The sequence below is a fragment of the Oryx dammah genome, unplaced genomic scaffold (genome assembly GCF_014754425.2).
Source record: "Oryx dammah isolate SB20612 unplaced genomic scaffold, SCBI_Odam_1.1 HiC_scaffold_6, whole genome shotgun sequence".
In the NCBI taxonomy this organism is placed as follows: domain Eukaryota; kingdom Metazoa; phylum Chordata; class Mammalia; order Artiodactyla; family Bovidae; genus Oryx; species Oryx dammah.
In genome coordinates, this window is record NW_024070190.1 from 33,300,946 (window position 1) to 33,328,306 (window position 27,361).

Here is a 27,361-nt window from a genome sequence, read left to right on the forward strand (position 1 = left end):
AGGGGAAATCTGCCCTGGAAGACAAATTGCCAGGCTTGGGCCAGGCAATCTGAGTTACTTACTTGGCTGTCTCCAGAGCAGCCAGAAATAGGACTGTGTTATTTATTTTTAATTTCTTGTTTATTTATTTTGGACACAGTCTCCGGCATACGGAATCTTAGTTTCCTAACCAGGAATCGAACCCACGCCCCCTCCACTGGGAGCACAGTCTTGACCACTAGATCTCCAGGGAAGTCCCAACCGTGTTATTTCTGAAGAGAATCGTTATGGCCTGGCTTTGACTGCATATCACATCTGGGCTGGGGAGTGCCTCTGGCAGGAAGCCGCACTAGAAGCCCACGGGCCCACCTTGCCGGCCAGCCTGCGATGAGGAGGAGGGAGTCGCAGTGGGGCTTTTCTCCTTCTTTGTTTTCTTTCCCTGGAAACTTGCCCTTAGGGAAACGTAGTGTCACAAGGTTCATTGGTGGATTCCTTAAAACACTGTGCTCCCTATCCTCTTGCCTGCCATGCTCTCTGCACCTTCTTGGGGAGCACTGTCTGGTCCCTTCTGGGGGCCTTTGTAGCCTCATGAGGCAGAGGACCGTTTAAAGATGAGAGGTTGGGGTTCAGAGAGGTTAGGGGCCCACCTGAGGTTGCACAACTCCAAGTGGCAGATCTGAGGTCAGGGCCCGAATCTCTGCCGCGTCCTCTCCCCCAGATGGCCTCTCTCCACCAGAGGACCTGGAACCGCCCGCACATGGCCCACCCTGCGGAACTCGGCCTGCAGGACTGTTGCATGCGTGCAGTGCCGCCTGTGCGGCCTGAGCGCAGGGGCAGCTTCAGCTTTCTCCCCGTGCCGCGCCCGCCCCACCACCACCCAGGGCTCAGCCCAGTGCTCCGTGGGGTGGAGGAGGCTCAGTCACGGCCCCCACCCGGTCTTCTGAAGGGACAGCCCTGGCTGTGAGTGTACCCTGGGAGCCTCCTTGTTACCGGCACGATTCTCCATCCCACCAGTTTACCATAGTTTGCCTGCTTGTGTCCTGTGGCATTTCAGATGGGGCCAGAAGCTCGGTTTCCTTGATCGTAGTTGTTGCAGGCTCCAGGCACCAGGAGCTGAGTCAGGGCTGAGGTATGGGGACAGCTCTGGCTGCCAGGCCAGCCTGGATTCTCAAGCATGAATGTGTCTGCGGGCGCCCCCCACCCCGGGGAGACTAAGATAGCCCCCATGTGCTGCCCACCAGCCTAAAGCCCAGGACTGGGGTACTGCCCCTGCGTCTTTACCCAGCATCCCAGGTCCCACTGAAGGAGGCATCAGGCTCCCTACTCACTGCTCGGGATTCCTTGGGGATTGAGGCAGAGATGCTAAAAAAATCCTGAAAATTCAGGTATTCTGACTGGAAGGGTTATCTTCTGAATCAGAAGGGAGACTGCCACCCATGTGTAAGTGTTGCTTACAGTGTTGATCCAGCCTGGGCAGCCCACAGGGCACCATGATTTGTGTCTAAGCTGCCAAGAACACTGGCGCACTGGGGCCCTAGGCCACGAGGCTGGGGAGCCTCTGATCCCAATTCCGGAAGGGACCAGAGGGGCTCAGCTCCACCCAAAGTGGGAATCAGAAGTCCCACTGGCCTCCGCTATGACTTATGGAGCTCACTCAGTAACAATTGCCACTTCCCTGGGCCCAGACTCCTCCTGTCAGCATCCTTTTAGACCAGAAGTGCCACACATATGAAGAATCCTGCTGTGGAGGGGTCATTTTTATCATCTTGTGTCTAGCTTGTGCCCCTGGCATGAAACAAGTTTGCCAGTCAATAGTGCCAATGATTAGTGAAGAGAATTCAAGCTAACCTTGGAGAAGTAATTTTCTCTAAATACTGTCCATTCTGATGCTGCTATTATTGATTATTTTAAGCTTCCACAGATATAAGCAGGAATCTGGGAGGGCTGTCTGTGGTGGAGAGGGAGTTGGAGTCATCTCTCATTTTCTGGAATAATAAAAGTTGGAAACAACCTGAGTGTTTTTAACAGTAGAAACATGAGCCAAAGCATGATCGCTCCGTTCTTTGTACCACCAAGTGGTCATAGTACTGTCACTGACTTGTAACCTGAAAAGATGTTTACAATATGTCATCAAGAAAAACTATGTTGCACCATAGTATCTAGGAGGCCATTTTTGAAACATAGTTGTGAACAAACATAGTACACACACAAACACATGTAAAAAAGTTGGTAAGGCCATATACCTCACATTAAGTAATTGGTTCTACATGGTGAAACATGGATGATTTTATTTCTGCTCATCAATATCTTCTCATTTTCCAAATTGGATTATTGTGCTAAAAAACTGGTAACCTATCACAACCTTGGCCCACACAGGCCTGGCCCTGACTAGCAAAAGTGCCCAGAGTGGGTCAGGTTTTGAGGAAGGGTCCCAACTCTGGAAAGTACTGAAGTTAGAGTTGTTTAATCATATGGTGTTGATGGTGGGTCCACTGTGTGCCCAGGCAAGTTGGTTTTAACTAGGAATTTATGATCTAGTTCAGGAGGTAAAACGTTCAGTCATTTATTCGTTCATTCATGCATCCAGCAAATAGCTATTGAGCACCTGTGGGCACTGTGCCAGCCAGGTACTGTACTTACAGCATGAATATAGTCCCAGAGTGTGATGTAAGATATGTTCTCCTATAAAGTAGTACAGGAGTTTGGATGGGGACCAGAGGGAGTGACAGAGGAGGGGGCCTTTGAGCTGGAATATGAGGATCCACAGGACTCAGTGAATGGGGATGAGGGTATGCCCCATGGGAGGGGTGGGCTGGGGCTCTTCTTCCTCTCCAGGTGTGCCAAAGTCCGAAGATCTGGCTTCTGTTAGCAGCATGATGCCAATGTACCATGTAGCCCTAGGGAGCTTATGTAACCTCTCTAAGCCTCAGTTTTACCACCTACAAAATGCAGATCATTTCATATCCTCCCCTTCACCCTCTAGCCACAACCCTCTCTTCTTAGGACCCTTGAAGACTGAACGTTCTCCTTTGTGCTTTATCCAGAAACTCTCCATGTGCCTCTTGGGCTTATTGTTTGCTAGCTGGGCTAGGCCAGTTGTTGATTCTGCCAGCTTTAACACAGTCTGTTGGCCCCATCGCTTCTTCCTCTAAGCTGCTGAAATGACCTTCATGGTTAAATCAGGGGAAAGAGATACAGTTAATCCCACGCCATCACTCTCCTCCAGCAGAGCCATTTGGAGAACACTGAAGACTCTGAAGAGGCCAACTCCGTGGGTAGTACTTGGAAATGACAGGCTGAGAACTCAGGGAGCGCTGCTCTCTCTAGGCCTGGAGTCACGCAGATTTGCTCTAACACTGGGCTGCAGCAGGTCTTCATGCCATGCCCAGCAAACCTTGGCAGGGGCATCACAGGGAGACCCTCCTCCCCATCTCAGGCGCACTGGCCACTTTGCAATCCGCAGGCCTCCCTAGCTGCAGGATGGAGGAGTCATATAGTTCAGAGAGAGAAAAGTCCTTAGCAACCCCTAGTTCTTGCTCGAAGGCAGGCCAGCGTGAACAGACGTCCCTTAGGGGATGGTAGACATGGGGAACCTGATTAGATATTGAGAGTGAAACTTTGTGGCTCAACCAACTTAGCAGAATTCTTGCTAACATTGAACACGACCAATGAACACTGAAATCCAAAAGTCAGGCCTAGTTGAAAAATCCAAGGGAGCTAGAGCAGAGTCAGAGAATCACTATCAGCATAGAGAATCTATGGTTCAGTTTCCTTACCTGGCAAATGGGTCACTACGAAGGAACATCTAGTGCAGGGCCTCAAATAGCAGTTCCCAGAATCAGCCTCTTTTCTGGGGCCCATTTTATTAATAACAATGTGTTAACCTCCCTGGGCCTTGATTATCTCCTGTGTCACCTGGGATATAATGGTAAATACTCTGTGAAATGACCTGAATTTTTTAAAAATTAATTAATTTTAATTGGAGGATACTTTCTTTACAGTATTGTGGTGATTATTGCTATACATCGACATGAATCATCCACGAGTGCACATGTCTCCCCATCCTGAATGTCCCCCCTCACCTCCCTCCCCACCCCATCCTTCTGTATTGTCCCAGAGCACCAGCTTTGAGTGCCCTGCTTCATGCCTCAAACTTGCACTGATGACCTGACTCTTAAAAGAAAATTATTTATTTCTTTGTTATTGGCTGCTCCAGGTCTTCCGTTGCTGCGTGCGGGCTTTCGCTAATTGTGGTGAGTGGGGACAACTCTTCCTTGCAGGGCGTGAGCTTCTCATTGCAATGGCTTCTCTTGTTGCAGAGCACAGGCTCTGGGCAGGGGCAGGGCTCAGTAGTTGTGGCTCGGGGGCTCTGGAGCACAAGCTCAGTAGTTTTGGCGCATGGGGCTTAGTTGCTCCAAGGCATATGGAATCTTCCTGGACCAGAGATGGAACCTGTGTCCCCCTGCCTTGACAGGCAGATTCTTATCCACTGTGCCGCCAGGGCGGTCCATGAACTGACTTCTTAAGAGCCCAAGGCAAGAGGATTTTCTTATCTGGGCCATCAGGGTCAGAGGAGATGATATCTGTCCCGCATAGCCAGCTGCTGGGTGTGCTGTCGGCCATGGCTGTTACAAAGCTGGTGTGCTAATACAGAGAAGGGGAAGCTTCCAAGTCATTAGTCCTTCTCTTCCCAGCCATTGTTGGTAGGGCACTTGGGAGCTCACTGTACATGAAGAGAGACAAGGAATTCCACAGGCAGCCCCTTCCTTTGGCTCCCACTCCTGCCCCCCGCCCCCCAACCCAGTAAGGAGCATAGAGGATCAGGCTGCTAGCAGCTGGATAATGTGACATTAGCATGCGGATGTGCTCCAGAGAAAGCAGAAGCTGAGTGGGCATTGATAGCAGTTGATCTTGCTTTTTCTCCACTCCTAGGAACAGCGTCTGCTCACAACCTAGTGATCTGGAAATGCCTTATCTCTGCTTCTTTCCCTAACTGAGCCTCCATGTTTGCCTTGGGCTCTGGGTCCCTCCCCATCACCTCCTTCATGGCTCCTGTCCTCTCATCTATCATGTAGGTTCCTGTCTGTCAAACGGAGCCCCCCTGGCAGCTCTCTAGCCAGTCTTGCTTGGGACCCAGCTCCCGGCCATGACCCACCCTAGTAACTCCCTGCCAGCTGCCCAGAACATGTTTTTGTGCCTACCATGTCTACGTGCCACCTATGGTGTTTGGCCCCAGGGATTCAAGGACAAAGAAAAGACTCTACTGTTAGGAGGTTAAGAATTTCTCCTGCCTCTAGCACTAGACCCTTGGTCTAATTGATAGAGCCAGTCCCCAGGGAGCTCAGAGCCAGTCACCCCAAGGTACTAGAGGGAGAGCAAACTCCTGTGACCTGTGATCAGTGATGTTTGATGTTACTATCACAAAAAGATTGTGACTTGCTGAAGGCTCAGATGATAGGGAACATTTTTTTTAGCAATAAATATTTTAAAATTAAGGTATATGTATATACTTTTAGACATAAAGCTATTGCATATTTAATAGACTATAGGGTAGGGTAACAACTTTTATATGCACTGGGAAACCAAAATATTCAGATGACTCCCTTTGTTGAGATATTCACTTTGTTGCAGTGGGCTGGAACCAAACCCGCAGTGTCTCTGAGGAATGACCGCACAGATATTCTCTTTCATCCTTAAACAACTATGTGAGGTATATATTGTTATTGTCCTGATATCAAGTTCATTTTATTATTTTTTAATTAAAGTATAGTTTTAGGTATATAGTGAAGTGATTCAGCTATACATATATTAATATATACTTTTTTCAGTTTTCTTACATAGATTATTACAAGATATTGAATATAGCTCCCTATGCTATATAGTAAATCCTTATCATTTTTTTTATCTGCAGTGGTGTGGATCTGTTAATCCCACACTCCTAATTTATCGCCACTCTACTCTGCCTTGGGATTCCCAGGTGGCTTGGTGGTAAAGAATCCAGTGCCAGGGCAGGAGACACAAGAGACTAGGGTTCAATCCCTGGGTCAGGAAGATTCCCCTGGAGAAGGAAATGGCAACCCATTCTGGTATTCTTGACTGGAAAATCCCATGGACAGAGGAGCCTGGCGGGCTACAGTTCACAGGGTTGCAGCGTCGAACACATCTGAGCGCACACACACGCACCCTGCCTTTCCCCTGGGATAGCCATGAGTGTGCTTTATATGTCTGTGAGTCTGTTTCTGTTTTGTAAATAACTTAATTTGTATTAGATTTTAGATTCCACACATAAATGATACATGGTATTTGTCTGTTTCTCTCTGACTTACTTCACTCAGTAGATTATTCTTTAGGTCCGTCTGTGTTGCTACAAATGACATTATTTCATTGTTTTTTCATGGCTGAGTAGCGTTCCATCATGTCACACACGACATCTTTATCCGTTCTTCTGTTGATGGACACTTAGGTCGCGTCCATGTCCTGGCTATTGTAAATAGTGCTACGATGAACATTACGGTGCATGCATCTTTTCAAAGTAGAGTTTCTGTCTTTTCCATATATATGACGTGAAATGTAGTCATTTGCTTTAGGCACACAGCTGTTATGTGGCTGACCTGGGACTTGAACCAGAGCCTGAGGGATCCTAAAGTTTAGGTGTGAGGAGCTGTAAATGTACCAAGTTTTAGTAGAGCTATAAAGAAAATGTGATAAAATTAACCATTTAAAAATGTACAGTTCAGCGGCATTTGATACATTGACACTGCTCTGCAGCTGTCAGGTCTGTCTAATTCCAAAATGCTTTATCACCCCAAAGGAGGCCCTGCACCCATTAAGTAGCCCCTCTCCAATCCTTCCTCCCCCAGTCCCTGGCAGCCACTAGTGTACTTTCCGTCCCTGTGGTTTTGCCTCTTCTGGACATTTCATAAGAGTAGAGTCATGTACTCTGTGATCTCTTACGTCTGGCTTCTTTCATTCAGCAGAACGTTTTTCAGGCTCATCTATGTTGTAGCCTGTGTCAAGCTAATATTCCATGGTTTGTCTCTCCATTTTGTTTACCCATTCATCGTTGGTGGACACTGGCTATTGTGAATAGTGCTGCCGTGAACACATGTACACAAGTATTTTGAGTACCTATTTGCAATTCGGTGAGTTCCACTCAGGAGTGGCATGGCTGGGATAAGCGGTAATCCTGTTTAATAGGATGCTTTTCCTGCCTGTGGTTGTATCTCCCTGGTGGGTCCCAATGGCCCCTCACACAGGGCTGGCCAGGCGCTGAGCCCACATACAGTGAGTGAATCCATCATCCTTCTTCTCTGCCCGCGTGTCCCCAACCCCCTAACCTGTCCCTTTCTCCCTGACAGATGTGCCCGTGGAGAAGCTGGCTGCCATGCCTGCCTTGCATCTTATCAACCTGCGCTTCAACCCGCTGAACGCCGAGGTGCGCGTCATCGCCCCACCGCTCATCAAGTTCGACATGCTCATGTCTCCAGAGGGCGCCCGGGCCCCCCCACCATAGGCCTGCCTCCTCATGCCCACCCAGCAAGGGACAGAGGCCACCTGGCCTGGTGCCCTAGGGGAGGGAGTCCCATGGGCCTGTGTGAGGCCAAGCTTGGGGGGCTGGGGGGGGGTGGGCTGAGTGGTGCGTGGTGGGAGGGTGCGCCGGTCCCGGATAGATAGTGCAGAGCAGTAGTGGGCCCTGGAGTACCTGGATGGAGGAGGCAAGGAGGGGCTAGGAGCCCAGACTCCCCGCACTCACAGCTTCTGTGCAAAGCTGGGCAGGTCCTCCGAGCCTTACAATTTGAGAAAGGCGGCAATGGCAGGGACTTTTGCCTCTTTTTGGCTCCTTGAAGGCTTTTGGCAGAACACATACCTCCAAGTTACCTTCAAGTCATCAGTACCTTCTGGGCCCATGGATGAGCATTGCTGTGCACTTTCCGGGCCCTTGTGGGTTTGAGGCCTTGTTTCTAGTGCTGAGAGCCAGCAGCTGCCCTGAGAGTGACAGAAGACCACCTCCATCTGTGTATTGTTTCCTGAGGACCGACCTGGATGCGGCCCTCCACTGTGCCCCGTCCTCAGCCCTCTGGGCCCCTGGATTGGCGCGAACTGGAACTAGGAGGCATGGGAAAGCTGCAGAGAGAGTGTGGCCCAGCGCTGTGGCGCGGCTGAGAATGTTTGTGTAGGGGCCCAAGGACCTGCAGGGGCATATCTAGTACGCTCTGTGCTTCCCCATGACTAAGAAATCAGCGGGGCTGGAAGGCCAGACTGCTCCATCCCTCCTCCGTGGTGACCAGGTTTGCCTGGCATCAGTCCTGCTGCAGGAACGGCGACCCAGAGAGAAACACAGCCCTTTGCACCTGTGCCACCAACACAGTCGCCCTCAGACAGTTGGCTGAGGTCATTGGTCCACGTGGGGGCAGAAGGCACCATGGACCACTGGATTTGTGACCAGCCAGTTCCCAGGCTGCCACCACCCAGAGCCCTGATGACCTAGTCATCTCTAGGCCCTCGATCTGGAGTCTAGGGTGTGGCCAGGTAATTGTGTGACCAGCCATCTCTGTTTGCCCGGGACTGAGGGGTTTCCTGGGACGTGGGACTTCCAGTGCTAACGCTGGGACAGCACCTGGCAAATGGGCACCTGGTCCCTCCATGGGGCCTGGGGCTCTGGCTTCCTGACCATACTTGTGGTTTGGACAACTGCTGACCCCGTGATCCCCAGATATATCTACCTCCCACCTTCTCATCTGTGGAGCTAGCAGACTCAGAGCCCAGAACCCACCTGGCCTGGTCTATAGGAGACAGCGGAGGCCTCAGGACTTGCAGCAAGCCAGACCACCCAGATCCTACATCTGTGGACTAGTGGCCCTCTTCCTGTCCTGATGTTAGGCTGTTCAGAGCTCAGACCACTGCTCAGAGCACTAACCCTTTCTCAGAATGCTCCCAGGCCCATTCCCCTTCCCTGGCTCCACGGCCTGTCCCTGCCCAGGCCTTCGGTCTTGGCAAGAGGCTGACTGGTTGGGCCACTGTTGGCCCATTGCTGAGTGATCAGTGTTTGCTCTGCTCATCTTCCAAGGCCTGGTTGGTGAAGCTCTGGGGGAAAGTGTTTTCAGGTTGAGGAGGCTGAAATGGGATCTTCTAGGGCTTCGGAGTTCAGCCGTGGACAGTGGGGACAAGTGAGCAGGCCTGCAGTTCAGCCCAGGCTGGTTGGGATACCCTAGACTGTGTCCTGGAGTGGGGTTTTCCTTGTCAAAGAAGGGGTGCACTTTTCCGATATGGAGGAAGACACTGTACGGCCAGAGCCTTGCAGCTCTAGTGTGGTCTGTGGGGATGCCTGCGGAGTTGGCATCCATGGGAGCTCAATAGAAATGCAGAATCCCAGGCCCCATTCTAGACTTCTGGAACCAGAAACTGCATTTCAGAAGATCGCCAGCTGATTCCCACAAGCAGGGGCCTGGGGCGATCCTGGGGACATTCTCAGAGTAGAGGGTGAAGGTTCTCGGCTCTCCCTCTGCACCATCGGTGGAGTCTGAGTCTGCTTATGCTCCCCTAAACCAGCCCCCAGAGACCCTGGGCCCCTTTGATCTTCCCAGAGGCTGCGTGGTGCTCCCAGTAAAGGGACTGACCCAAAGCCACCAGGAGAGGAGAGCTGGCTTTGCTTGGCCTTCCTGGGTAACCTCTGCTGCTTCCCCAGGTCATCACATAAGGCCCTTAGACAGGGTGGCTTCTGGAAGCTGTTTTCTACTCTGCTTGGGGAGTTTGCCCATGCCTGCTGGGAAAGCTTGGGCAGTCAGAGAAGGCCCCAAATCAAAGCCCACTGTGTGAGTGAGCCCTTCGCTTCAGTCTGCAATAAAGAATGCATTGGTTTCATCTGCCTGTTGGTGTTTGATTCATTCTCATGGCACAGATCTCACGTGGCCCAGGTGGTGACCCCATTCACCGGCAAAGAGGAGGGGCTGCCCCTTTGATTGAAATTATGGGGTAAAGCAGCTTGCGGCTTGGAATATTCACAGTGGGCAGAGGCACAGGCAGGCAGAGTTGATGCCTGCCCTGACACTGTGTGGCTGCAGAGGTCTAAACATCAGTCTGGGGGCTGCCCCTTTGATTGAAATTATGGGGTAAAGCAGCTTGTGGCTTGGAATATTCACAGTGGGCGGAGGCACAGGCAGGCAGAGTTGATGCCTGCCCTGACACTGTGTGGCTGCAGAGGTCTAAACATCAGTCTGGGGGACCTGGTACCTGCAGAAGGATGAAGGGGCCCACTGTCCCCCCGCTTGCCATTTCTCCCTGACTGATGCCAGAAATTATACCCTTAGTGGTTCATTTCTCAGTGTCCAAAGTTCTCAAGGAGGGGTCTCAGGACCAGCCAGGAAGCTGGTTAGAGATCTCACCCCAGCTCCACAGCTACAGAGTCAGATGCTCTGGAGGTGGAGCCCAGCATTCCACTTTAATAATCTTTAACTCCAGGTGTTCTGATGCAAGTGAGAAACTGCTCCTGGGTTCAAGGTTTAAGTCAGTTTTTGTTTTCTAAATCTGGGAGATCAGCCTGAGTTTGCCTTGAGTTTTAGGCCAGCCTTGCCATCACTTTTGTTTAACAAACACATAGAGAGCTTAGTGCGCACCAGGCAGTGTCTAAGCATGTTATGGATATTGACTCATTTAATCTACCTAACAACCACAGTGAGTTCTGTGCACTGGACAAATTCCTTTCCTCTCTCTGGACCCTGTTTGCTGTCTGTAAAGAGAAAGGGCTGTAAGGAGATCCCCAAGGGACTTTCTAGAACTCACTCTGTCTGTGGTTCTGGGGGCTTCACTATAGCTGTGTCTTTTGGACCAGCCTGGACTCAGGCTGCCACTCACCCCACCCCAAAGGTCAAACAGAAGACTCCCCTGACTCTGTTGCTTCTTGCTGAATGCTGGCTCACCAAAAATATCACAGGCTGAGAGCTGTTGGTCAGACAGAGCCGAGACAGCTCTTCTCCGGGTCAGGGAGATCTTTACCATGCCTTCCCAGCGTGCCAGCATAGGGAGGGCACAGTCACGAGAAGGAGATTTCCGAGTGGTTTCAGGTGGGGCTTTTTGTGCAGGGAAGGATGCCTTGACTAGGACAGATAGAGTTTAGGATCGGTGGACACAACAAGGAGACGTTTTGAGGTGAGGGGTTCAAAGAGTCTTAAGATGTAAGCTCTTAAAGACGTAAATGTAAGATCAGAAACTATAAAACTCTTAGAGGAAAACATAGGCAGAACACTCGATGACAAAGCAATATCTTCTCTGACCCACCCCCTAGAGTAATGGAAATAAAAATAAACAAGTGGGACCCAATTAAACTTAAAAGCTTTTGCACAGTAAAGGAAACTACAAACAAGGTGAAAAGACAACCCTCAGAATGGGAGAGACTGACAAAGAGTTAATTTCCAAAATATACAAGCAGCTCATACAACTCAATGCCAGAAAAACAAACAACCTAATCAAAAAGTGGGAAAGAGACCTAAACACATTTCTCCAAAGAAGACATACAGATGGCTAACAAACACATGAAAAGATGCTCAACGTCACTCTTTAGAGAAATGCAAATCAAAACTACAATGAGATGTCACCCTGCACCAGTCAGAATGGCCATCATCAAAAAGTCTACAAACAATAAATGCTGGAGAAGGTGTGGGGAAAAGGAAACCCTCTTGCCTTGCTGGTGGGAATGTAAATTGATGCAAATCAATGTAAATTGATATAGCCACTATGGAAGACAGTATGGAGATTCCTTAAAACACTAGGAATAAAATCACCATATGACCCAGCAATCCCACTCCTAGACATATATACTCTGAGAAAACCATAATTGAAAAAGACACATGTACCCCAACATTCATTGCAGTGCTATTTACAATAGCTAGGACATGAAAGCGACATAGATGTCCATCGACAGATGAATGGATAAAGAAGCTGTGGTACCTATACACAATGGAATATTGCTCAGCCATAAAAGGGAACACATTTGAGTCAGTTCTAATGAGGTGAGCCTATTACACAGAGTAAAGTAAGGCAGTAACTATCATATGTTCTCGCATATATATGGAATCTAGAAAGTTGGTACTGGTGAATTCTTTTTCAGGGCAGCAATGGTGAATTCATTTTCAGGGCAGCAGTGGAGAAACAAACATAGAAAACAGACCTAAGGATACGGGGAGGGGAGGAGGAAGAGGGTGAGATGTACGGAGAGAGAAACAAGGAAATTTACAGTACCATATGCAAAGTAGATAGCCAGCAGGAGTTTTCTGTATGACTCGGAATTCAAACGGGCTCTGTGACAATCTAGAAGGGTGGGGTGGGGAGGAAGATGGATGGGGAGGGAGATGGGAGGTTTGGGAGGGACAGGACATGGGTGTACCTATGGCTGATTCTTGTTGATGTCTGACAGAAAACCACAAATTCTGTAAAGCAATTATCCTCCAATTAAAAAAAGTGAAAAAGAAATATTTATTAAAAGGAACAAAAGTTGTACTTTTTTTTTCTTTTTTCTTTTGGCTGTGCTGAGTGACCTGTGGGATCTTAGTCCTTTGACCAAGGATTGAACCTGTGCCCCCTCATTGGGAATACAGTTTCTTAACACTGGATGGCCAGTGAAGTCCCTGTAAGCTCTCTTTTGATGCTGTTTACTAAAGAGTTAGGAGAAGGCAATGGCACCCCACTCCAGTACTCTTGCCTGGAAAATCCCGTGGATGGAGGAGCCTGGTGCGCTGCATTCCATGGGGTCGTGAAGAGTCGGACATGACTGAGTGACTTCACTTTCACTTTTCACTTTCACGCATTGGAGAAGGAAATGGCAACCCACTCCAGTGTTCTTGCCTGGAGAATCCCGGGGACGGGGGAGCCTGATGGGCTGCTGTCTATGGGGTCAGACAGAGTCGGACACGACTGAAGCAACTTAGCAGCAGCAGCAGACAGCATATTGGAGAAGGCAGTGGCAACCCACTCCAGTGCTCTTGCCTGAAAAGTCTCATTGACAGAGGGGCCTGGTGGGCTGCAGTCCATGGGGTCGAGAAGAGTCGGGCATGACTAAGCGACTTCACTTTCACTTTTCACTTTCATGCATTGGAGAAGGAAATGGCAACCTAGTCCAGTGTTCTTGCCTGGAGAATCCCAGGGATGGGGGAGCCTGGTGGGATGCTGTCTATGGGGTCGCACAGTGTTGGACACGACTGAAGCGATTTAGCAGCAGCAGCAGCAACTAAAGAGTTAGGCAGTTTGATGTTCCTTTAAATGATGGTTTCAGGAATTTCCTAGAATGAACAATACAATGATTTACAGCTTTTACTCTCTAGGCAAGAATTTCCTGGATTAGTACTGTTGTGTTGAATATGATAAGATACAAAGACTTATTAATGTTGACAGTAAGATGTGTGAGGCTGGAGGGTTGCTTTGCTTGAGAATGCAGCTGACATATAACATTATATTAGTTTCAGGTATATAACAGTGATTCCCTGTGTGTATAAACTGTGAAATGACCATCCCAGTAAGTCTAGTTAACATCCATCACCACACATAGGAGTTTTGGTTCTCAGTCTCCCCCAGATTCAGTGTTGGACCCTAGGCCTGAATTTGGAGCTACCCTTTACTTACCCTTTACCCTTTACTTTACTGAAACGTGCCTGTCCCTTCTCAGAAAGCTGGCCCTGGGGTGGGGAGCAGTTCCTGGAAGGGTGAGCATTGGCAGGGGCCCAGAAGTTCTGGCCAGAGTGCTGGGAGAGATGCCAAGGCCAAGAAGGGCAGGCCTGGGAGTCTGCATCACTGGGCCACTGGGCAGGACATGAGCTGGGCTGGGTCCAAGAGCAGTCAGATCACTCTGTGGACATGAGCCTCAGGGCTTAGTGGGCTGAACCTGTCCCTCAGAAAAGGGGCACAAGTCCAGCTGCTCTGTGTCTGAACAGGAGCATTCATTGGGCCCCTACTGTTAATCAGCCTGGACAGCGCTTCTGTGTCTTCTTGTTTACTATCAGCAACACGTCCTTGGTCCTCACTTTGCAGATGAGGACAGCCTTAGGGCCTAGGGGTTAATGTATGCCTCAGAAGAAGTGGAGCTGGGGTTTGAGCTGGGAGGCTGGCTGGGATGGGAGATGCCATTGCTTTTTCCAACTCACATGTTCTTTCTCCCATCACATTCCTATGAAGAGCCCCTGACCCTTGCTTTTCTCATCCATAAAATGGGTGCTAAGACTGCCTCCTGTCATGCCTCAGGTGGTAGAGGTAAGTAGCCCTTGGCAGTCAGCATTATGCCCATTTCATACACCTAAGAGCTTCCTCATCCTTCTGCTTGCACCAGCCCTTGTGTGGGCTCAACTTGAGTGCCCTGACAAGAACCTGTCTCTCAGGGAAGCACAGAGCTGTTTGTCATGCATCCCTGGAGGACATCTGGATGCTGATGGGAGACTTCATCTCACAGGAAATGAGAAGACTGACAGCTCACTGGTGCCCCATCTTCACAGCTCAGTTATACTAATAACTCGTATAACTCAGAGCCTTGGCCAGGAGGCAGCTGAGGCTCATGCTCCTCTGTGTACACCCAGGTTCTTAGCAGCCAAGGGTACCTGGACACCCCCTCTCCTCTAGATGGAAAATACTTAAATTAGGGTGACTTCAGGGGTGGGCCCTGCAGAACTGCCACACGACGCAACTCCGATGGCTGCCAGTCATGATGCAGTCTAGCTCATCGGCATCAGTTACCTAGAAAATGGGTCCCCAGGTGGTTCAGTGGTAAAGAATCCACCTACCAAAGCAGGATATGCGGGTGCGATCCTTGGGTCAGTAAGATCCCCTGGAATAGGAAATGGCAGTATTCTCGCCTGGGAAATCCAATGGACAGAGGAGCTTGGTGGGCTATAGTTGATGAGGTCGCAAAACAGTCAGACACGACAGCATGCAGGCCACGCCTGGGAATGAACCCTTCAATGAACCTAGAAAATAACATGCATGGGCCCTGGGGGTTGGTTGGACAAGGGTGGTCCTGGATCTCCGGACTGTATAAGACTAAGCCATCGGGATGTTTTAAGATGCAGATTCCAAACCCACCTGAGCCCCAGTAAACCAGACTCAAAGCAGGGCCCCCACCTCTGCACCTTAAAGAATCTCTGTCTCTCCCCCACGCAGCACCCAGAGGATCCTTTTATTATTTAAAAAAAAAAAAAAATTTGTCTTTAGCTGTGCTGTGTGACTTGTAAACAGGGATTGATTAGTTCCCTGACCAGGAATTGAACCTGGGCACTGGTGGGGAAAGTGTGGAATCCTAACCACTGGACCGCCAGGGAATTCCCCAGAGGATCCTTTTAAATCCTAAGCCCCTGTCTCCCCACATCCTCCAGGGTCTCCACGGCACTTCGGTGTAAAAGCCGAGTCCTTACAGTGGTCTCTAGGACCAGGTGTGAGCTTCCCTTCACTACTTCTCTGGTCCTTTTTTCCCCCTTCTTCACTGCGCTTCACTGCACTGGGAGGCACACTGGCCTCCCACTGTTCCTCCACCACCCCAGGTGTGCACGAGCCTCAGGGCCTTTGTCACCCCAAGGACTGACAAGCAGTAGGAAGTCTTTGCTTTGGTCTTCCATCCCTCACAAGCGGGCCTTCCCTGGTGGCTCAGCAGTAAAGAATCCACCTGCCAATGCAGCAGACATGAGCTTGATCCCTGGGTTGGGAAGATCCCTTGGAGAAGGGCAACCCACTCCAGTGTTCCTGCTAGGAAAATCCCTGGACAGAGAATCCTGCTGGGCTACAGTCCATAGGGTTGCCAAGAGTCAGACACAACTGAAGCCGCTGAGCGCGCACACACATGCTCTCACACGCCATGGTGTGGTGGCTGGGCTTTTCCTCATGGAGCGCCAGTGGCCTCCCACTGTGACCATCGCTTTCGGCTTAGCATCACCCTCTTCCTGTGATCCTGCTCCAACCCTTGATAGGATTTCGAGAAGGAGTCCTGTACCCAAAGTTGAGAGGTTGGATGGGGCTCTTGCTCTTGGTGCGCTCTTCAGGTAAGCTGCCTCGACAGCACCTGGGGGGATGTTAGACCCAAGGAGGGCTCCCTCCCTAGACCTTCTGAATCAGAATCTGCATTTTTTTTTTCAAGAAAATTCTGAAGTTTTAATTAGCATTTAATCAGCATTCATTAGTCCTTCTATTCACTGATACTGAAACTTGCGAGGAAAAATGACAAGATTCATTTCATTATCTGATGGCCACTGTAAAGAACAGTGATACATTTCTCATGTGATAAATTTCATACTTGCTCAAGCTGCTAAAAAAGACTAAAAAATTAAGTAGCTGGAAAATGGAAACAGGATAGTTTAAACCAATCTTCTTTCATCTCCTGGATTGGAAACTACTTCAGGCCTTAACAAAATCAGCATTTTTCTGTCCTCTGTAACACTGAACAGACAACAGGGCTGTGCACGAATAGGATAGATAGGCAATAGTGAATAAGGGGAGGAAGAAAGAGTATAATTTACAAAGCACTGTCTAGTGTGAATTTTTGAGTGAATTCTCTGAGAAAACCTGGGCACCCAGAGAAGAGTAAGAAAGCCCTAGGTCCTGGGAGAAATGGAAGAGGAAACAGTTTGAGAATCCTGAGAAAGGGAAGTTTAAGGACTAGGTGGGGTCGTTGAATAGTTGGGTGTTTATCCAATAGTAACTGGCACAAGCCCTACCTCAAGCGCTCAGTTTCTTTCTGAGGAGGCAACACTCTTGACAGTTTCCTATTTACACCCCTAGACTCATTTATACGTATTCACATTATATATAACTTGTTAATGGCTTTACCCAAATGGCAGTATATTATACACACTGCTCTGCACTTCCCTTTTTTCACTTAACAAAATAATTTGAAGACTTGTTCCATTTTGCTATGCAACACAGTCACTTGCTTCTTTCTAATGGGTGAAAAATATTCCATTGTATCAATGTACCATCATTTACTCAGCCAACCTTGACAGAGATACGGAGTTTAGTCTAAAAAGTCAAATATAAATGAGAAAACATATTCATATATACTCCCTTTTACATGCAAAATAAGGATCATTTTGGATCTAATATCTGCTGAGTCAAATTGGATATTCATAGCTCCAGGATTTATTTCATGATCTACTTCAATGATGAGAAGATGCCTAGAATCACTATCCATATTTGCCATTTTTCTCAGACTCTTAAGAACAGTTCTATGAAGACCTACAAGGCCTTCTAGAACTAACACTCAAAAAAGATGTCCTTTTCATTATAGGGAACTGGAATGCAAAAGTAGGAAGTCAAGAAACACCTGGAGTAACAGGCAAATTTGGCCTTGGTGTACAGAATGAAGCAGGGCAAAGGCTAATAGCATTCTGCCAAGAGAATGCACTGGTCATAGCAAGCACCCTCTTCCAACAACACAAGAGAAGACTCTACACATGGACATCACAATCTGACACTGAGATCAGATTGATTATATTCTTTGCAGCCAAAGATGGAGACGCTCTATACAGTCAGCAAAAACAAGACTGGGAGCTGACTGTGACTCAGATCATGAGCTCCTTATTGCCAAATTCAGACTGAAATTGAAGAAAGTGCAGAAAACCACTAGACCACTCAGGTATGACCTAAATGAAATCCCTTATGACTATACAGTCGAAGTGAGAAATAGATTTAAGGGACTAGATCTGATAGACAGAGTGCCTGATGAACTATGGACGGAGGTTCGTGACATTGTACAGGAGACAGGGATCAAGACCATCCCCAAGAAAAAGAAATGCAAAAAAGCAAAATGGTTGTCTGAGGAGGCCTTACAAATAGCTGTGAAAAGACAGGAAGCGAAAAGCAAAGGAGAAAAGGAAAGATATACCCATTTGAATGCAGAGTTCCAAAGAATAGCAAGGAGAGAGAAGAAAGCCTTCCTCAGCAATCAATGCAAAGAAATAAAGGAAAACAACAGAATGGGAAAGACTAGAGATCTCTTCAAGAAAATTAGAGATACCAAGGGAACATTTCATGCAAAGATGGGCTCAATAAAGGACAGAAATGGTATGGACCTAACAGAAGCAGAAGATATGAAGAAGAGGTGGCAAGAATACACAGAAGAACTATACAAAAAAGATCCTCGTGACCCAGATAATCATGATGGTGTGATCACTCACTTAGAGCCAGACATCCTGGAATGTGAAGTCAAGTGGGCCTTAGGAAGCATCACTACGAACAAAGCTAGTGGAGGTGATGGAATTCCAGTCGAGCTATTTCAAATCCTGGAAGATGATGCTGTGAAAGTGCTGCACTCAATATGCCAGCAAATTTGGAAAACTTAGCAGTGGCCACAGGACTGGAAAAGGTCAGTTTTCATTCCAATCCCAAAGAAAGGCAATGGCAAAGAATGTTCAAACTACCGCACAATTGCACTCATCTCACATGCTAGTAAAGTAATGCTTAAAATTCTCCAAGCCAGGCTTCAGCAATATGTGTACCATGAACTTCCAGATGTTCAAGCTGGTTTCAGAAAAGGCAGAGGAACCAGAGATCAAAGTGCCAACATTCACTGGATCATCGAAAAAGCAAGAGAGTTCCAGAAAAACATCTATTTCTGCTTTATTGACTATGCCAAAGCCTTTGACTGTGTGGATCACAATAAACTGTGGAAAATTCTTCAAGAGATTGGAATACCAGACCACTTGACCTGCCTCTTGAGAAACCTGTATGCAGGTCAGGAAGAAACATTTAGAACTGGACATGGAACAACAGACTGGTTCCAAATAGGAAAAGGAGTACGTCAAGGTTGTATATTGTCACCCTGCTTATTTACCTTATATGCAGAGTACATCATGAGAAACGCTGGGCTGGAGGAAGCGCAAGCTGGAATCAAGATTGCCAGGAGAAATATCAATCAGATATGCAGATGACACCATCCTTATGGCAGAAAGCAAAGAACTAAAGAGCCTCTTGATGAAAGTGAAAGTGGAGCATGAAAAAGTTGGCTTAAAGCTCAACATTCAGAAAACGAAGATCATGGCATCTGGTCCCATCACTTCATGGCAAATAGATGGGAAAACAGTGGAAACAGTGGCTGAATTTATTTTTCTGGGCTCCAAAATCACTGCAGATGGTGATTGCAGCCATGAAATTAAAAGATGCTTACTCCTTGGAAGGAAAGTTATGACCAACCTAGACAGCATATGAAAGAGCAGAGACATTACTTTGTCAACAAAGGTCTGTCTAGTCAAGGCTATGGTTTTTCCAGTGGTCATGTATGGTGTGAGAGTTGGACTATAAAGAAAGCTGAGTGCCGAAGAATTGATGCTTTTGAACCGTGGTGCTGGAGAAGGCTCTTGAGAGTCCCTTGGACTGCAAGGAGATCAAACCAGTCCATCCTAAAGAAAATCAGTCCTGGGTGTTCATTGGAAGGACTGATGTTGAAGCTGAAACTCCAATACTCTGGCCACCTCATGTGAAGAGTTGACTCATTTGAAAAGACTCTGATGCTGGGAAAGATTGAGGGCAGGAGGAGAAGGGGAAGACAGAGGATAAGATGGCTGGATGGCATCACAGACTCGATGGACATGGGTTTGGGTGAGCTCTGGGAGTTGGTGATGGACAGGGAGGCCTGGCGTACTGAGGTTTATAGGGTTGCAAAGAGTTGGACACAACTGAGTGACAGCTGAACTAAGCACTAAAGAAGGGTGTCCTAAGCAGGCCAAGCCCAGAAACTCAGCGAGCTCAGTGGGAGGGAGGACACCGCTTCCCCAGTCTTCTCTCCATGTTGCAGCCCAGAGTCTGTTTTAACCACCACCACCCGTCTCCCCCAGCATGATTCACAACAGCTTCCTTTGCGACTCAGCTGGTAAAGAATCCACCTGAAATGCCTGCCGTGTGGGAGACCTGGATTCGATCCCTGGGTTGAGAAGATCCCCTGGAGAAGGGAAAGGCTACCCACTCCAGTAATCTGGCCTGGAGAATTCCATGGGGTCGCGAAGTGTCGGACACGACTGAGCCACTTTCTCATGATCCATGGGCATACTCAAGGTTGAGAAGCTTGACTTTTGATGACTCTGAGATCCCCTCTCATATTCTCAAAGTCCCCGTGATAGGCAGTGCCAAAGTGTAATTTTCAGAAGCTAAAAACATGACTTTTATAAATATAGGATGATCATATGTCAAAGATTTTATTCAGCTCATTAGTTAATGAGGGAACCAAGACAGTAAAGCTGATTCCCAGGGCATTTGTATAATCCTCGAAGAAAAAATAATGTTGAAATATGATCACTGTTACATGCAACACTGGTCAGTGTCCTACAAGGCAATAAACAGCCAACAGTGGGGTTGACATTCTTTTCTACTGCACCCAAATCCACAAATTACCATGTAACTTCTGAGAATCTGTGCCCTTAAGTAATGATAACTGACAGAGCCACAGGGGAACATTTTGTAGGCAAGCCCTTTAAACAGAGCTTCATGCATACATGCAGTTACCATTTTGGCCTCATCTCTAGGTTTTGGGTACTCTTTTCTAATGGCTGATTCTCCTGCCAAGATGTTAATATTCCTGGGACCAAGCTGAACCAAGATGAACCACCTGCTCTGTGTTTCTGGTAAAGGATGGGAACCATCCACAGATGGAGATGAGAGGAAAGAACCAGAGGTTCACAGAGGAGGTGAAAAGTAGCTTAAGTACAATCCATACCAGCAGCTCACCGCACATCTGTGACTGCACAGAGTACTCCCCCCAGTGTGGGAGGGAGCTACAGTTTTTATTTCAATTTTTCAGGTGAAACACTGAGAACTGGAGACGACAGAGAACCTGGTCAAGGTCAGACGTTAATCGGTGGGAGAACTGGAGACAACAGAGAACCTGGTCAAGGTCAGACGTTAATTGGTGGGGCAACCAAAGCAAGTCCGTATTTCCAGGGATTGGTGACCAGGGCCTGGGAAGTGGTTTACAAAAGGCTCTATCTTGTCTGAAGGAGGCCCTGCTGCCCCAGAGAGCTGTCCACCTCGCCCAAAAGGCCTCAACACTTTGCCATTACTTCTCTGATCCTGTGATGCTGACCTGACCCCATGTTGACCCAGAAGCCTTAACCCCACCCCGCCCTCCTCAGGGCGTAGGACCCCAGCCAGAGAGCTGGAGTTTCTTGGTGTGGCCCCAGCCCCTCCTCCTGAAGGGACTCTTCAGCCTGGGTTCTCAGAGAAGGTAGACCCAAGAGTTGGAAGTTCTTCTGGTCCAATACTGAGCTCCAGAGAGAGTGTTCCAGAGGGCAAGTGGAGCCCTTACCCAAAGACACGCAGCGCAGAGCCCGGGAGAATGCTCAGGCTTCTGGCTCCGGCCTTGGGTTCTTTCTGGCGTCCTTGCTGAGTCCTGAGCTCTTCTGCTTGGCACTTCTGGCCTCTCCTTCCGCCCTGGCTGTGCTGTGGGAAGTGAGTCAGCCATTAGCACCTCGGCTTGTCATTTATAAATGCAAATAACTCTTCCTTGGGGAGAGCTCATTGATTGGCATTTTAAACCAGTTTGAAGGAAATGTTGGCTGGCGAAGGAGAAAGAGGGGCACTTCCTGACTCTCAGGAAGGGAGCCCACTCTGGCCCAAACCTCAGTCTCTCTGAAGCTCCCCTGGCCTCACTCTTCACAGGGTTATTCCCACCCCCGCCACCAAACAGATGCTGAAAATGCTGGCAGTGTCACTGCTCCCTGAGAGCCATGTTGCCGCCAGGCTGAGACCCCCTTCCCCTCCCCTGTGGATTCTGATCCTTTATGAAATGGTGGCAACACCAGTGGCCTTCCTCACCCCAAAGGCCTGGATGCATTTCCAGCCAGCGAGAGAGATCAAGTCTCCCACTGGAGATGCTGACTTTCCTGCCACTGGAGAGACATCCTACAGGAACTCTGCAGCTTCATGTCAGCCCTCCGCGTGGGCACCTCCCAATTCCCTTGGGCATCTCAGAGCACACCTCTATATGCTTAGAGGACAGGGGGTGCCCGGGAGAGGCCAGCACAGGCCTCGTGCACCCCACCCACCAGCAGGGGACGGGAGGATGATGAGAAATCAGTATTCTCTAACTAGGGATTGAACCCATGCTCCCTGCAGTGGAAGCAGAGAGTCCTAACCACTGGGCCACTAGGGAAGTCCCTGGAGGAATTTAGGTTTACTCTGGGAGGTACCTGGACGTCCACAGAAGGGGCACAATTAGATTCATGATTTGAGAATGTATGGGGGTGAACCACAGACAAGGGGATCATTCACTCACTCACTCATTCATTTCTCCACATACCTGATGGTGAGCTCCACGAGACTAGGACCTTTGTGGAAGGGGAAAAGCCAAGAAGGGGCTTGCAGTGGGTCTCCGCCTTGCCCACGTATTAGAATCACTCAGAAAGTTTTGAAAAAGTACTGATTCCTAGGCCCTGCCTGCCAGAAACTTGATTCAATTGGTCTGCACTATGGTCCCAGGACTGGTGACTTTTTTTTTTTAAGTTCTTGTATAGGATTCTAATGTGCAGCCAAGGTTGAGAACCACTGGCCTGTAGAGCTTCAATAACTTGCAAAAGGGCCTTGAGCTGAATTCAGTCCGCAGATGTATTTTGTTTGGCCTGCACAATGTTTAAAAGTAATTTTGAGTTAGTTGCTCAACCATTTAAAATTGAGAGCTGAAATTCATGAAAAATATCTGGGCTTCTAGCTTCTGAAAAAATCAGAAAAGCTGGCAACCCTGAGCCTACATTCTGATGGCAGCGATCTCCAGGAGCTGGGTGGCAGAAGCCAGGCAGGAGTGCCCTTGTGGCCGTGCCCAGCCACATTCATTTATGCACTGGCCTCCCCTGCACAGCCCCCACACTCACAGTCCTGGGGAGTGTGCAGGCTGTGCAGGGCCAGGGGGGTCTTTCCCTGGGAGGACAGCAGAGCAGGAGGAACAGCCAACAGGGGATGGGAGGGATGATGAGCCGATTTGGAAAGAGGCAGAACTTTCCCGTCTTGTGTTCACTGGGAGCTAGGAATGCGAGGACTGGGAGACCAGATTAGCAATCACCAAATGATTTGCTTCCAATCCATCTCCCTCTTCACACTGACGCCCAGAGAGGTTGAACCACTTGCTCGAGGTTACACAGCAAGTAGAATTTGCTCTAGAACCGGAGGCTCCTGATGCCCAGACACAGCATCACACAAGTTAACACGTGGCACACTGTTAGCCTGAACCTCAGCCAGGTTGCTGGCTGAGCCTCAGCTCCCCCACATTCACCACAGCCCATTAAACCCTCCCTCCCGTGGCTGATGGTTACTGCTTTGCTCAGGCTTTTGCCTCTTTGACTTCCCTCAGAAGTCAAAGGGAAAGCTTGATTTCAGATCTCTTTCTATCTCCTCCCCCTTCCCTTCAGACCCTTTTCCAAGCAGGTATCCACACAGGTTCCAGTCAACACAGGAAGCTCTTCTCCCTTCAAGGGCCTTCTTAATCCCATGGCCCCCTGCCACCTCCTGCATCCAGCTTTTCAGATAAAAATCAGTTTCCAGGAAGGTGGAACTGATGGTTAGAACACTCCCGGGGACACAACACAGGGGTCCAGCTACAGCTATTGGGGGTGGGGTGGGGTGGGGAGCAGCGCCTCTGAAATGAAGGGCTTGACCAGAATGGGTAGAATGGGAAGCCTTGAAAGACAAAGGGCTCCCCAGATGAGCAGGGGTTGCTTCTGAGCCTTGGGTGACCACACTCATAATTTCTCAGATGCTCTCAAATCGCCAAGAATGTTGAAGGAAGGCTAGGGTGAAGGGCAACAGAGCCAATTCCCTAGAAGTCCCCAGGAGTGCTCTTTCCTCTACTGCCCAGCTGTGTCACATTGGGTAAGGTATTAACCTCAGTCGTTTCATGTATTAAATAAGAGCAATGATGCTTTGCTTGGCTGAGGTTCAAGGCTGGCGGTATCCCAGACTGACGGTCAGGTGACCCTAGGAGGAGGCATGATCTCAAACAGAGCAGTGGTGGGCAGGTTTCCTGGGAGGTTCTTTGGAGTAGGGAGGGGAGTGAAAGGTGACACTTTTAAAATTTGCATGGAAAGGCTTTTACTCAAGCTATCTGTTCCGCCTCCACCCATAACTTTGGGGAGAAGGAAGGACACTGGGTCTATGGTCCTTGACTTTTAATCCTCACAGCAGTCTTGAGAAGAAGATGATAAATTCCTTTTTAAAGATGTGGAAAAGGAGGTTAAAGGGCCTAAACGACTTACGCAGGGCTGCATGGGTGATAAATGGTGAAAACTGATTTCACACCCATGTCTTTCTGTCCATGGCACTGCCCTGCCTGATCCTCAAGGGCTGAACTGCTGAGTTTTTTCTGAATGGTACCACTTGTCCTTGGGCATGGCACAAAGATTCTAATGGTGAAGGAAAGAAGTCTGTAAAAGAGGAGAGAGAAGGTCGGGGAAGTGGCTCTGATTCAGAACCATTCAAATAAAAAAGAAGGTGAGTCGGGGGAACTGATCACGAGCTTACGTTAATGCACTAAAATAATATGGCTGCTGAAGAAAGAAGAAAGGGAAGGGGAAAGGGGGAACCAAAAAAGGTGAAACTGAACTCGCTCAGTCGTGTCCGACTCTTTGCGACCCGTGGACTGTAGCCCACCAAGCTCCTCCGTCCATGGATTCTCCAGGCAAGAATACTGGAGTGGGTTGCCATTTCCTTCTCCAGGGGATCTTGCCGACCCAGGGATCAAACCCAGGTCTCCCACATTGCAGGCAGACGCTTTAACCTCTGCACCACCAGGAAAGCCCTTAAATACAAGAATCCAAGTACTAACATCAAAGATTTCAAGGGAGGAAAGGAAGCCAGGTTGAAAGAAGAAGGGGGAGGAGGCGGGAGAGGGGGGGCGAAAGGGGTGGCTTTACAGACGTCTCCTGCCACCTACAGATGCCCAGGCATTATGGGACTTTTCCCAGGGCCTCCAGAGAAGGGAGGACTGGAACTTGGACCTACCAGAAATCAGACCAGACCAGAACCAGAATTCGAGTTCTCTGCCAAGAGGAGGTGATGTCTCCAAATCTTCAGCTCAGGCTGAGGGCCCTTCGACCAGATTCCTGCTTCCAGGACCGGGGGACTAGAAAAACAGAGAAGGATAGGAAGGGTTAAGGAGAGGAAAGAGAGAAGGAAGGGGAGAGAGGTCAATAAAGTCTCTTGTTCCTTACCGGTTGGGGCACTCTGGCCAGCTCTCCACCCGGGTGCCCTTTCCCAATAAAATCTCTTGCTTTGTCAGCACATGTGTCTCCTCGGACAATTCATTTCCGAGTGTTAGACAGCCCAGTTTCGGGCCCTGGAAGGGGTCCACCTTCCTGCAACAAATGGCAACTCTGGTGGGATTCTTCTTCGCTGAGACTGACATCCTGACCACTCGGGGTACTCAGGGGCCAGCTTGCCTGCCAATGGACCAGACCCAGCGGCCGCAACTGGGACCCTTTTGTCCCTGGTCTCCTCCTGAACTATTAAAAGCCCATGTAATAAATATAGCTCATATTTATTTAGCACCTATTATGCCAGGCACTGTTTTAAGTGCCTTACTATATATTAGGCTCAGCGGTTAAGAATCTGCCTGCAATTCAGAAAACTGCCTGCAGTGCAGGAGATGTGGGTTCCATCCCTGGGTCAGGAAGATCCTGTGGAGAAGGAAATGCAACCCACTCCAGTATACGTGCCTGGGAAATCCCATGGACAGAGGGGTCTGGTGGGGTCGCAAGAGCTGGACATGACTTAGCATCACCAGGTACTATTATCATCCCTATTTTGTAAATGGAGGGAAACTGAGGTGCAATGAGGTTATATAACTTTTCCAAAGTCACACATAAAATAAACGGCAGGGCTGGAGTGTGCAGATTTGATAGCTGTTTCCTGAACTCCGCTTTGCTCAAAAGGGCCCGATAAGACCTGTCCGAGTCCTGGGTCCTGACTGTCAGGGAAACTTTGAGCACTTCCTCAGGAAGGTAGACTCAAGATAGTAATGATATAACCAACTTATATTGATCTCTTGTGTCAATTGCTATTCCAAGAGCTTTACATAGAGGAACTTCTTTCATCTTCACAACTCTAGGAGATAGGTTATCATCCCCATTTACAGATGAAACTGAAGCAAGTCACAGGAAGCCAAAAGTCCAAAGAAACTCAGATGTTTCACCTGCAGAAGGGCAGACCTGAGGGGACGCCCTCCCTCCTGCAGGCTCTCTGAAGGGCTGTCCTGGGGAAGACAGAGAGAATGGAAGACAGAAATACCTACTGCTGGCCATTAGGATCAAGATGCTTGCCCAGGTCAGGGTTACACTCAGTGTTCTCTAAGGCCCCTCCAGTTCTGAGACTCCACCAGCCATTGGGTCAGAGAATGGGCTAGAGGGATAAGGGAGGCTAGAAAGTGGCCTGGTGGGAATCGTTTCCCCAGAGTCCCTCCAGGATAAACCCCAGAGCTCCCCACTAAAGGGAAGAAAGGGCCATTCATTCTCTTCCATCTGCCTGGAACCTGCTACTGCTGCTGCTAAGTCACTTCAGTCCTGCCCGACTCTGTGCGACCCCATAGACGGCAGCCCACCAGGCTCCCCTGTCCCTGGGATTCTCCAGGCAAGAACACTGGAGTGGGTTGCCATTTCTTTCTCCAATGCATGAAAGTGAAAAGTGAAAGTGAAGTCGCTCAGTCATGCCCAACTCTTAGCGACCCCATGGACTGCAACCTACCAGGCTCCTCTGCCCATGGGATTTTCCAGGCAAGAGTACTGGAGTGGGGTGCCATTGCCTTCTCCGGCCTGAAACCTCCGGCCTGGGATCTCCATTCAAATGACAAAAGTCTATGGTGGTGCCTGACCAGGGCTGGAATGGTGGGAGGGAGGTGGCCTCCCATCCAGCCCAAGGGACCACTTATTGGGCATCTACTACGTGCTGGGCAGAAACTTCGACACCATCTCATTTACTTCCCTGAAAAAAATTTCACAAACGCAGAAACTGAGGCTCAGCTGCAGGTAAGACACTTTCCCAGGAGTAGACATCTGGTGAGCGCCTGGCCAGTTAATTCGAGTCGTGGAATTAACTGTCTACTGACACACTGTCCCTTGCTCTCCTCACCTTACGCTGTGTGACAGCTGCCTCTCATCCCCTTCTCAGGAGGGCCTCAGGGGCCTGTCCAGCAGGGTGGTTGGCTGGGGGTCAGGCTCCTCTCTGGCGTGGACAAGGAGTAGGGGACAGGCGCTGGGATGGGAGTCACAGGGAGAGGGACACAAAGAGTTATGTCGCAGCCGGGGCTGCAGTGGTCAGTGGGTTGTCCTCTTCTTTGGAGGGGTGCTCCGTCCCTGCGGGAGGAGCCACATCTGGGAAGAGGCCGGGGGCCGGGCGCGCGGGCAAGGGGGCGCTGCGGCGACACAGGTGTGCCGGGTGCCATGACGACCGC

At 49.2% G+C, this 27,361-nt stretch overlaps 1 protein-coding gene across 2 annotated transcripts in view; it reads left to right on the forward strand.

Annotated features, from left to right (window-relative positions):
* LRRC20 (leucine rich repeat containing 20) overlaps positions 1–9,842 on the forward strand; it is a 74,381-nt gene extending 64,539 nt beyond the window's left edge. For both annotated transcript variants that reach the window (XM_040242180.1, XM_040242181.1), the window contains one exon: positions 7,338–9,842. In XM_040242180.1, coding sequence (XP_040098114.1) covers positions 7,338–7,492 — 155 coding nt within the window. In that variant the 3' untranslated portion in view covers positions 7,493–9,842. The remainder of the gene's footprint in view (positions 1–7,337) is intronic.
* The last annotated feature ends 17,519 nt before the right edge of the window (positions 9,843–27,361 follow it).